Source organism: Dreissena polymorpha, chromosome 5, assembly GCF_020536995.1.
Source record: "Dreissena polymorpha isolate Duluth1 chromosome 5, UMN_Dpol_1.0, whole genome shotgun sequence".
NCBI classification, from domain to species: domain Eukaryota; kingdom Metazoa; phylum Mollusca; class Bivalvia; order Myida; family Dreissenidae; genus Dreissena; species Dreissena polymorpha.
In genome coordinates this window covers 5,492,488-5,505,069 of record NC_068359.1, presented here as the reverse complement: position 1 = coordinate 5,505,069, position 12,582 = coordinate 5,492,488, and the positions used below count along the sequence as shown (strand labels likewise).

General features: G+C 36.4%; 1 protein-coding gene across 8 annotated transcripts in view; it reads right to left on the bottom strand.

The window, feature by feature from the left end:
* LOC127882338 (filamin-A-like) overlaps positions 1–12,582 on the bottom strand; it is a 114,654-nt gene that overhangs the window by 64,780 nt on the left and 37,292 nt on the right. For 7 of the 8 annotated variants that reach the window (XM_052430908.1, XM_052430911.1, XM_052430912.1 and 4 more), the window contains exons 5-15: positions 11,808–12,074; positions 10,603–10,843; positions 9,957–9,977; positions 7,394–7,735; positions 6,590–6,853; positions 5,742–5,935; positions 5,253–5,510; positions 3,982–4,102; positions 2,460–2,684; positions 687–968; positions 65–379 (exon numbers count right to left, since the gene is read on the bottom strand). In XM_052430908.1, coding sequence (XP_052286868.1) covers positions 65–379; positions 687–968; positions 2,460–2,684; positions 3,982–4,102; positions 5,253–5,510; positions 5,742–5,935; positions 6,590–6,853; positions 7,394–7,735; positions 9,957–9,977; positions 10,603–10,843; positions 11,808–12,074 — 2,530 coding nt within the window. The remainder of the gene's footprint in view (positions 1–64; positions 380–686; positions 969–2,459; positions 2,685–3,981; positions 4,103–5,252; positions 5,511–5,741; positions 5,936–6,589; positions 6,854–7,393; positions 7,736–9,956; positions 9,978–10,602; positions 10,844–11,807; positions 12,075–12,582) is intronic. The other variant, XM_052430910.1, reaches the window with a different exon arrangement.

The window sequence follows — 12,582 nt, the reverse complement described above, 5'->3', positions numbered from 1 at the left end:
AAAGCTTTTGAAAATTTTACAAAATTCTTGGCTATATTCTGTTTCAAAGAAAATCTAAACTTACGAGTATCAAGTCCCATTACGGTAATTTCTCCTTTAGGTTCATCATCCTTCTTTGATGTGGGCTTAGCACCTTTGGGGAACACTTCAACCGTGAACGGAGATTTCGGAACAGGTTTTTTGTCAAACTCAATTGTAACTGTATGTGGACCTTTCTCCGTAGGTGTAAGAGATGTAGTGTAGCCCTCGGGACCTTTTTTAAGCGGCAATTCTACAGTTTTTCCTTTTGGGGAGGTGCAGGTTGCCTTGCAAGGGGCATCCTTCTTTGGCATAGAAGACGTGATAATTTCAATAGGTCTCATTTCTCCAACTTCAATGGCTGTTCATAAAGAAGTGAACCTGGTATTATTTAAAGAATTGCAGAATTTTGTTACACAGTATTCTCTTCAGCAAATTATGAAGAACAAATATCTTCAAATAATGACAAATATCTTATCAGTTTTAATTATTTTGTATTATTCTGATTATGAAAGATATTTAAAGATTAAAATATCTACACATTTGTAAATTTATAACAAAGACTGACCTTTTTTAGACGATGGTGAAAATCTAGCCGCAAAAGCACTGAAACCAAGTAATTAAAAGAAAAAAACCCTGCTTCTTCCCACAACAACACGCAAACTTACGCTCATCAAGTCCCTTGACCAGGACTTGAGGTCCCAACTTTCCGACAACGTCCACGTCGAACGGCGATCCAGGAGCAGGTTTCTTATCATAAACCACTGTGACCTGGTGAGGGCCCTCATCAGTGGGTTTAAAATCGCAGGTGTATCCATCCGAAACTTTGTCAACTTTCAATTCAACGGTTTTCTTCTTTGGTGTTGTCACAGTAACAACACATAGCAGGTCCTTTTTACGCTCCTGGGTGGTTATAATGCTTATCTTTCGCGTCTCCCCGAGAAGAATGGCTAAATAAAGACACTCGGTGACATATCTGATTACCAGTACACTACAAAACCTCTGATTTTGGAAATTTGTGACAAACTGACCGGACCAGAAAATAGCATACATGGTTTACACACAAACAACAAGACAAATACCAGATACTGAATAAATACAACACTGAACTCGTTGTTTACAGTTATCTGCCGTGTGTTGCTGGAAAGAAACTCATGGTGAATAAATGTTATAAGGCAGCATTAAGCTATTAACTACATGCTATCCAAAAATAATTGTGACTTGCAAAAATTTCTGGGACATGAAAATAAAAACAATTTTTTTTTATAAAAATGTTCTTTTCAATTTAAAGATCTGATAGACATTTCTCTTTGCAAGTCAAACATTATTTTTAAACAACAATAACACACATTAACTAAGGCTGAAAAATGAAAAGTTTGGTAAATAATGAATTTAAAGGTTATTATATTTAATACAAAGTGGTAATACAAGTGATTGGAACATATCCAAAAAGCAAGGTGGCAACATGAGATACATAGAGTGTTCAATGTGAGGGCTGCGCTATATATACAACTGAAGCAGGAGCCAAGTTTTTATCAGTATTGGTGGTAAACTCGTTATGAGGCGCAACCTAGCAGAACGCTCGTGGGATACAGGACGGAATGCTGCACATTACTTACGGGTCTCTAATCCTCTGACTATCACGCGAGACACGTCAATGACAATCTCTACCATGACCTTTATGGGAGAGCTAGGTATGGATTGCTCAGCGTACGTGACATACACTTTGTGTTCACCAAGCTCAGTAGGAGTGAAATGGGCCGTGTAACCTTCAACCGTTAGGGTCAAAGTCAACTCAAGCCTTTTGCCCGAGGGCATTTCTATGGTGATTGTGCAGGGCGCATCTTTCTTTTGAACATGTGTGGTTACAACATAGATGGTCCTGGTCTCTGTTATCTTTATCGCTATTTTCAAGGAGGAATAAAACATACATGAATACATCATAGGTTGAACTAAACACGACATTACAACACACACATCAAACACCAAACTAACTAGATAATACAAACAAAATGTTTTTGCACAAAAATAACAGTTACCTGTAACACAAAAGTTGAAAACAGATGTATGTATTGCAATTATATTTAGACATAAACGATTCTATTATTTTTTCTGAAAAATAATTTATATCAATATATAACAAAAATGTGATATGTATAAAACATATAAAATATATATATGAACAGACAGTGGTACAGTGTAACAATTGGGGATCATTAGCTGTTCACAGCAAATGTGTCTTTTACACATACAATCAAAACTTTATTTTAGTCAATTTAGTATGATGGAATGTTTTAATTTCAATTTGATTATAAGTCATTTAATGTGCTTTTGAAGCTTCCAAAAATACTCTCTCAATCTTCTCTAAATCTGTCATTAAAAATGTGCCCGATGTAGCAACAGATAATCCCACTTCACTAAGAGCGATATTCTTAACTTACCAGTCTCAAGGCCCTTCACGGTGACCTTGCTAAGGTCAATGCTGGATTCAACGGTGACGTTGATGGGAGACTTAGGCACTTCCTTTGTGGCAAAGTAGACCTGAATGGTATATGTGCCGGGCGTCTTGGGCTCGTACTCGATAGTGAACGTTCCATCCTTGTTGTCAATGGTGCTACATGGGACGTCTTTCCCACGCTCATCAACCAAGGCAATGGCAACATCACCTTTATGAGAATTCATGGAGTTTTACAATAACTTTACGTTCTGGTTATTACACGGCTTAATATTATGACAAATTGCAGCTCTTTAGGTATGCAAACATTGAAATCTTTAAGGCACAATTCAGATGAAAGGACAATCAAATTTAAAATTCAGATAAAAGGACAATGGAATTAAATCTCTAGTCATTCAGACAAGTTCACCTATTCTTCCCTAATTATCAATTTAAAAAAAACACTCATAAGTATAAGTAAATGAAATACAATTTATTTAAACCAACAAAAACATTTAAGTTAGTGACATATATCCTAAGCAGCTCTTTAAAACATACCCCTTTTATAAAATGCTTGAATCTTGGCAGAAAGACAATATCAGCCTCGTTATAGGAAACCTAGACTTAACCCTTTGCATGCTGGGAAATTTGTCTTCTGCTAAAATGTCGTCAGCTGAATTTCTATAATTAGCATTTTCTTCGATTTTTTTCAAAGAATACTATCAGAATAGCAAGCAGTTTGGATCCTGATGAGACGCCACGTTTTGTAGCGTCTCATCTGGATCCAAACTGTTTGCAAAGGCCTTCAAAATTCGGTTCCCGCACTGAAAGGGTTAATACAAGCAAATCATAGACACCACTTTCAGCCTAAACTGGATTTTCGCTAGAAAAATACTATAAAATGCAGAAAGTGTAGTAACTGATTAGGGCTGATACTTTAACTCTTTCAGTGCGGGAACCGAATTTTGAAGGCCTTTGCAAACAGTTTGGATCCAGATGAAACAGAACGTGGCGTCTCATCAGGATCCAAACTGTTTGCTATTGTGATAGTATTCTTTGAAAAAAATCGAAGAATATGCTAATTTTAGAAATTCAGCAGACGACATTTTAGCAGAAGACAAATTTCCCAGCATGCAAAGGGTTAATACAAGCAAATCATAGACACCACTTTCAGCCTAAATTGGATTTTCGCTAAAAAATACTATAAAATGCGTAAGTGTAGTAACTGATTAGGGCTGATACTTAACCCTTTGCATGCTGGGAAATGTGTCGTCTTCTAAAATGTCGTCTGCAGAATTTCTAAAATTTGCATTTTCTTCTATTTTTTTCAAAGAATACTATCAGAATAGCAAACAGTTTGGATCCTGATGAGACGCCACATTATGTGGCGTCTCATCTGGATCCAAACTGTTTGTAAAGGCCTTTAAAATTTGGTTCCCGCACTGAAAGGGTTAAACACATGCATTTAGATCAGTCTTCCCAAAATGAGTCTCAAATAAACCCTTGAATGAACACACACAGCCCCTTACCGGGTCCAGCGCTCCTGCAGTCCACCGTGAAGTGTGTCTTGACAAAGGTCTTCACTCCCTTCTCCACACCAGGTCCGTAAACCTTCACATTGCCAGGCTTGCAAGGCTGACTCACGTTCACCTGCAAACATCAGGTGTTTAAGCAGTGTTTAAAGACTTCTGTGTAAAGAATTTGCAATGGTTTTTATCTTGATATAATTCACATGCATTTGGACATTTTTTGTATTACAAATTCAGGAACAGCCTCACCACTTGTTAAATAATATGGCACAACATTATTTACGTCAGGGTGTCTTTTTAGTTTAAACCTATTTATTTTAGCTCGATTGCATAGAAAGACTAAGGCCTATTCGAAACGCTCTCGAGTCCTTTTCCTGGGACTAGAACCAGTACTTGGTGTCTATAGGGGAGATCTAAAGAATGCTCCCATAGTGGGGATCGAACCCATGACCTCCCGATCGTTAGGCGGACACCATATTCACGATACCACTGCGACCTAAAAAAGGGGCGTCTTTTTATTGATATGGGTATACGTTTGACGAATAATTTATCAAACAAACTGTAAAAGTGGAAAAAAGTTTGCTTGGTGAAGTTGAAATTTGGGCAAAATTGCATCATTTTAAAGAAGTTTTTTTGTAGAAAGGCTCTTAAAGTGGACCCTGATAAATGAAAAAATGTGCCGTATTAGAATCATTTTAACATTTTGCAGGTGACAAACACATAAAACATTATACAAGCAAAATGAATCAGAAAAAAAAGTATTGAAATTATAGGTCCAACAAGACTATTGCCAAGCAAGAAAAGTCCCCTACCGGCTCCACCATTGTCAGAAATTTCACCATTGTCAGAATATTTTTATTATTTGTTGCCATAGCAACCACAATTTTCGACGCAGAAACAAAATGAAATGACGTGCATAATGTCCATATTGCCATCTATCCATGTTCCAAGTTTCATGAACAAATATTAAGAATTTTTAAAGTTATCGCAGGATCCAGAAAAAACACCATTTTCAGCACTATTTCTAGTCTATTTGTTGCCATAGCAACCACAATTTTTGACGTAGGAACAAAATGAAATGACGTGCGTAATGTCCATATTGCCATCTATCCATGTTAAAAGTTTCATGAAAAAATATTAAAAACTTACAAAGTTATCGCAGGATCCAGAAAAGTGTGACGGACGGACTGACGGACGGAGACAAAACCATAAGTCCCCTCCAGTGAAACCGGTAGGGGACTAACAAACTCTATTCTCGTCTCAACTCTCACCCTGAATGGACTCTTGGGAATGCCCACAGTTCCCCAGGTGATGATGATGGTGTGTCGTACAGGGTTCTTGGGGTGGTAGACGCACGAGAACGTCCCGTCCTTGTTGTCTTTCACGCTAACCTCTACAGGCTTGTAGGTGGCGTCGATGCACGTGATGTTGAGAGGAGCCTTGCCGGCCTTCTTGGCATCCACTGTGAACTCCGCAGGCTGACCCACGGTCACTCCGTCCTTCTCCAGGCCAGGGCCCTTAGCAATCACCTGGTACAAACCGGAACAACAAAGATAGAAGTTCGCTTAAGACTACAGATTTATTATTTAGCCACACACAATTTTAATTACCTGTTTCCCATGCTTTTGTTAATGATAAATTTCCATTCTTTAGAAATCAACAAATTGTGTACATGATTCTTATGAACAAGTCCCTTTGGCTAGCGAAAAATCACCCACTAAAAAAATATCATAATAACTATTACGAAGCAAACGTCATACCTTGGATGCGTCAAAGGCACTGGTGGCTGGTTGAATCTGGGCCATGTATGGAGCCTGTGGGATGTCTTCCTCATTGCACAGGATGTGAACTGCGTACTCGCCTGGCATGGTTGGCCAGTAAGTGACGTCTGCCGAACCATCACCGTTGTCTTTGCAGTCAATCTTAGCCTGTGATGGGCCCTCAATTGAGAACCCTTGAAAGAACAGGTGAAACTTCAGTTTAACATAAACAAGTATTAAAACAATTCCAGAACTAAAGCTGTCACCATGGGATGAAATATGCCCCTGAAAAACCCTTTTTCAAAACCTAAACACAGATTTCGAAACCTTAACGCGGGCCCCAAGTTCAAGGTAAAGGTCAAAGGGGTCAAAATTTGTGTGCGTATGGAAAGGTGTTGTCCATATACACATGCATACCAAATATGAAGGTTACATCTGAAAGGACATAGAAGTTATGAGCAATTTTCGAAACCTAAACGCAAAGTGTGACGGACTTTCAGACAGACAAACAGACTGAAAGACAGATGGATGGAAATGCGATCACTATATGCCAACCTTCGGGGGCTTAAAAATACTATTTTTAAACATTTGTTTAACTTTTTTTGAAAGTATATGTAAATTATAAAAAAATATCGACCATCTTGTTATGTTATTTGGGCATAATTATGTGTTTTATTAGAGACAGGATTTAACTTTCACAAAAGTATTGAAACAAAATTTGTATAATATATCTCAACACCCTATTATTACACAAGCCCATTTGCTACTATTTTACATGTAAAATAGGCGATAACACTGCTCAAGTTACAAATTCTGATTACTTATTTTATTTTAACCTACTGCCCTACCTAGAGCTCCAACCTCGCCGTTGGTTTCCACAGTGAAGCATGCCGGCTGGTTGACCACGCCCCCCTCCAGACCCGGCCCATAGGCCACCACCTTTGAGAACTTCTCTGGTCCTACGTCCACCCTAAAGGGGCTCTTGGTGATGTTCTGGCCACCGAACGTGATGTTTATAACGTACTGGCCCACCTTGGGAGGGACGTACACGCACTCATACACGCCTTCCTCTGTCTTTGATGGGACACACTTGCAGGTGACGTTGGCACCACCTTTAAAAGAAAACATGTGCTGCTATTTATCATATATTGTTCTATCAAGCTCTATAAGCAAATAAAATGAGGTTACTCAATTCATGGCTTCTCCTGGATCAAAATGTTCTCAGTCAATTAAAATTGCAATGGTAATTTTGTTTTCATTTTTGCCATTTTGCAATTTTAAATTTAGAAAAAGTTGTGGCCAAAATAGGATTTTCTATAAAAAAAAAAAGATTTTCTATAGCCACATAAAATGGATTATTTGGAAAATGTCAGAGTAAACCTTGAAATTGTTCAATTAGTAGAGTCAAAAAATAGGTGCTACTAAATTGTGTTACAAAACAACAATCAGAGGAATATTTGTAACACTATAATTTCAAGTATGTTTGGTTCTCAATTTATTTCTAAATTTTCTATTTCATCACATAAAGAAACGTGCATTATTTTTTCTAATTGTTTTATAAAACTAAAAAGTATACTGTTCTGTAAACACTTCTATTGTTCATCCACTGCTATAAAATGTCAATACATGCTGATGAATACAGATAAACATACCTGGTCCAATGATCTGAACTTTGACCTCTGCAACTCCAGCATCTTTCGTGTGCACTTTGAACTCAGCGTTTTGCTTCACGCGGACACCCTTGGGCTGAATGCCCCGCCCGGTGGCATACACAGCCTTAGCATTCATTGCTGGGCCAACATTCACCCCGTATGGGCTCTGCTGGATTGCTACACCACTGAAGGTTATGGTGATCGAGTGGAGACCAACCTCAGTGGCAGTGTATTCTACGAGATACACGCCATCCTTGTTGACTGGCGCAATGGTAGGCTTGACCTTGTCGCGGTGACCTGAGGGGTCCAGGATGGTGACCTCAACTGTGCCCCGACCTGCATCTGAAGTAAAGTGAAGAATGGTAAGTATTAATAGATCTTCATAAATTTCAAAGAACAGTCCTTAATTTTTTTTCAATTTGTATCATTTTCAATAGCCTATTCATACCTTTTTTTGTCCTTACAATGTTTAATAAAACTGCTAAGAAGGGCAGCTTAATTTTTTATTAAATGAAAAAGAATAATTTAATGTTTTCTTTCTGTTTGAAGTTTATTGGTTTAGGTATGTTGTTGCATGGTGTGAAAGAATGGTTTACTGTTAAGCCACAATATATAAAGCAACAATAATTTTACTTTTTTTTCCTCATATGGGCTACAGGCTAAGGAGCAATTTAAAAGGCAGGGAATCATGAAGTCCAATATCTATTGCATGCATTTGATGCGGTATTTACTACAAGGGGTATCTTCACATAGCAAAGATGAGATTTCATCTGCCATGCTTTTGTTGATGTCCAGTCCCTGCATATTGGGAAATCAACCCTGTTAAACTGTACACAACATCTAGGGTTATAATTTAGCATTCTGTACGTTCCAAAACTCATGGACTGGTCAATATAGCAATAAGCAATGTTCCAAATGATATAATTATTTCCATGCATTAATTATTTTTCTTAACGTATTTAGTACAAATTAAAAAGATAAGCAAACTATTAAGACTGAGTGTAAATTAATTGTTTTCAAGAGAAAATCAGACTCAACAGTGTCACACCGAAGTGGGTCATATATTCTTGTCAAGGGCAAAATGTTTAGATATTCAAAGCCCCGTGAGTCTTGGAAATTGAAGGCACAACATGAATGGAGTAAAGGTTTTAGGTCAAGGTTAACTGTCTCATGATGTGTTTCTATCTTACCAACAACCTCCATTTTACTGGTTGGTAGCCGACCTTTCACTGGTGGACCTGGTTACCATAGCAATTAAAATAACATTGCAGGTTAACATACACTACTTAACTTCTTAGCTGCTATTACACAAGATGCATCCTAAAAGCCATTTAAAACTACTGCATACAAATGCATCTTGAAAGTTTCACACATATCGCTTGTATTTCAGTTGTTTTTTATCATCAGTAATTTATTCAACAATGTTTTAACACATTGGACAGACTACAGTAGCCAAAAAGCATTTCAACATTTATATCTGAATATGGTAAATTAACTTGACTTGGAGAAACACAGGCAAGCACTGAATATGTTAAATCAAAATACCAATACAAAATGTTTAAGGAATGTTACATGATGTCTACAGCATGCTTCCAATTGTATATTGACTACACAAAATATTGAAACTTCCATAGAGTGCATCTACAATCTTGAAATCATATTTCATGCCGAACAGTATGATACATTTGTCTGAGCTCCTTTTTAAATATATACTAGCTGGTCTCTGTAAAAACAGGGCTTAATGCATGTGTGTAAAGTAATGTCGTAGACTGAACAGATTAATCTGGCTTGATTGGTCATTGTCGGCTCGGGTACTACTTACCCCAGGTACTCTTAAGTATACTTACATGTACCCCCGGTTCGGTAAATATACTTAAACATACCCGGTCGATATTAGACTGTACCTGAGTATATAGAGGCCATTTAACAGAAAATTGACATAAATGTCAACATAGCCGACAACGACTGATTAAGCGTTAAAATTACCGGGTACTTTTAGTATATTTACCGTATCCGGAGAACGTGTAAGTAATACCCAAGCCGACAATGACCAAAGGAGCGTTAATCTGGCACAATACTTTATACAACACGAATTAAGTCCAGTTTTTTCAAAGACCGGCTTCTTTTTTTAAAGCAAAACTCCATAGTAAACCATATGAAAGCTGATTTCACATTCCATAGGATACCTTTCAAAACAACAAGGTTTATGACTCATGATGAAGAATGACATTTCAGCTTTAATGTTTTAGCTTACTATCATAATGTACAAAGCCCTTTAACTTCATAAAAATTACACTTAAAAAAATTAATATTGCAAAAGATAAAGTTGCACATACCATTTTACTGAATTTAACGACAATTAAAGGTTGAATTATTACAACACATTATCAGTTGGCTTAGATGGGTTTGACAAAACAGTATAATATTGTGTTGATAGCAATAAATCACAGTGTATACAATGAATATATCCTTGATCATTTGTTCTATATAAATGAATATGAATGAAAATGTTGTATATGTTTATCTTCAACTCTATATTTAGAAATAACATGCTTACGCTTACCGATTGTGAATGATTCAGTTTCTATAGTTTTGATGTAGAAGTAAAATATAAATATTTAAATAAAGTTCTACATATAAGTAACTTGCACATATTTGCCTTGTAATACTACAGTTATACATTTTTGCAAAATAAATACTTCTTGATTGTGTTGAAATATGTATATAGTATATTCTACATAAATATGCATACATATTTCAGCATATACCCTTTCAAAACTACTTTATGAACACTACTCATTATTCTGATATACAAGCACATGAAAACATTGGTTCATTCTGTTTTAATTAAAAAAATTTTTTTTCCTTCTAAAACAGAGAATTATGATGACATCACCCTCAATATTTCCCTCAAACGATTCATCTCAAAACGTTGTTCATACCCCTGCCATGATATTGTTTCCCCGAAAGCGCGTAATAAAATCATTTTCCCCTTATAACAATGGCCAAGGTCCTTATGCCCAAGAATCAAAAAAAGCCCTGCCTCAGTATTTGTCATATACAAAAGGATAAAGTGAAATATGATGTCATATTTAGGAATATAGTAAATTATACAGAACAATATTCTCTCAATTTTAAGTATAAAGTATAATATTCTATACAGTAAGTGTTAGTACTGCGACATGAAAATACATACAAAAAACACTTACCCTTTGTAAACACCTCAAAGTATGTCTTCTTATTCACTGTGACCCCAGTTTTCTCAAGACCGGGTCCTGCAGCCGTGACCTTGCTAGCATCGCCTGCTGCTCCCTCTACAAGAACCTTGAACGGGGACTTAGCAATCTCCTTCTCACTCCACTTGATGATGACACGATATTCGCCCTCCATTGTGGGCACGTACTGGCAGGAGTATGTCATCGTACGGTCATTGTTGAACACGCTTTCGCACTAAAAAATATCGGCATAAGGTTGTTTTGAATTGTCATGGTTTTGTTATAAAGATTGCAAAAGAAATTGCATTGTACAAATATAACAAATGCCGAAGATTCATAATATTAAATAAATAATAAAATATTTAATATAGATTCAAAAAAGATTTAATTGCCCTCATTGTAAAATATTATTTAAATAGTTTTATGTGAAATTTAATGGTCTGAAGGTATCTTGTACCTATCTACCAATATAAACCATTACAGTTCATCAAAAAATTAATTAATACAATGTCAGTTAAAAATTCATTACAGAATGAAACCAGGAAATGTATTGTCTTACATAATTAAAGGGACCTTTTTATATTTTGGTAAATTGACAACATTGAAAAAAAAATGTTTAAGATTCAAACAATTTCGTTGTAGTTATGGTATTTGCAAGGAAATAGTAAAACTGAACAGTTACCATGCTCTAAAATATCTATTACATGCATCTTTTGAAGATTTAAAAACATAATAATTATAAAGCGTTACCAACTTGAAACAATTGAATAATTTGGGTAGTTCTGTTGTTATCGTTATATTATGTGAAATTACTAGAATTGCTTATATAAAGTATAAAATACAGCACTTATTGTAATAGCACAGTCGGCTGAGTAGTTTAAGTGTTAGACTTTTACTCTAAGGGTTAGTGGTTCAAGCCAAGTTTTGGATAACTTTTTTTCTTTCTTTAATTTATTATTGTTTTTTAATGGAAGAGAGAAATTAACATTTCATTTGCACACTTCTTAAACAAAATTCAATTTAGTATGCTGCAACACTTAACAATCTTTAAAATTATCAAATGAGCCACATTGATCACAGTTTCTTTCAGGCAGGTTGGAATACATAAAATCTGATTTTATCTGATGAACAATTTAAACATTCAAAGAATCTGCACCACTTCCACTTTCATCAACTTTGAAGTACTAGTTCCGACTTACAGTTGCTTGCTTTCCTTTCGGGTCCAGAACCATGATCTCCAAGCTGCCCTTTCCTGCGCTGAAAGTTTCCACTGTGAACTTTGCAGGTGCTCCCACGGTGTTACCCTTGGGCTCGAGACCCGGCCCCCAGGCGCGCACCCTGTTGGGGTTGAGCTTGGGTCGGAGTGGAGCTCCAGGCTTGAGCTTGGCCTGGGGGAACTGGGATAAGTAGGTCATCATACTGAGGTCATCCACCTTGGGGTTGGTCATCTCGTCTGGCTTGATCAGCTGTGAAAGTGGAGGAAACCATGGTAACAGGTGATATTGGAGGAAAGCTTTGGTCACTAACAATGCTAAAGATTCAGTCATTGTTCAAATTAAGTTAATACTGACTAAGAAGAAAATTATGCTAAGGTTAATGTGTAACAAGTGGCATTTATTTATAAGTTGTGTTCAAACCTAACTTCTGATTTTGCAAATTAGTGCTATGAAAACAATTTTTGTTGGTCACACTTTCTAGGCATTCAATTACAGTCAATTTCATATGATCATCCATGTAAGCATTCCAAGAAGTAATGAAGTTATGAGGTCCATTTAATACACTAGTTCCCTATATGGTATAGACCCTATCAAAGATCACTGTCTATAGCAAAGAGTATTAGTATATCAGCTGATATCATACTTGTTTAACACAGTAATGCTGTAGGATCCTGGTTGTAGTATTAGAAATACATAGTATGCGATTGCTTTAAAACAATATTATAAGCATACCCCACTAGCAGAATCCTCAGGCACT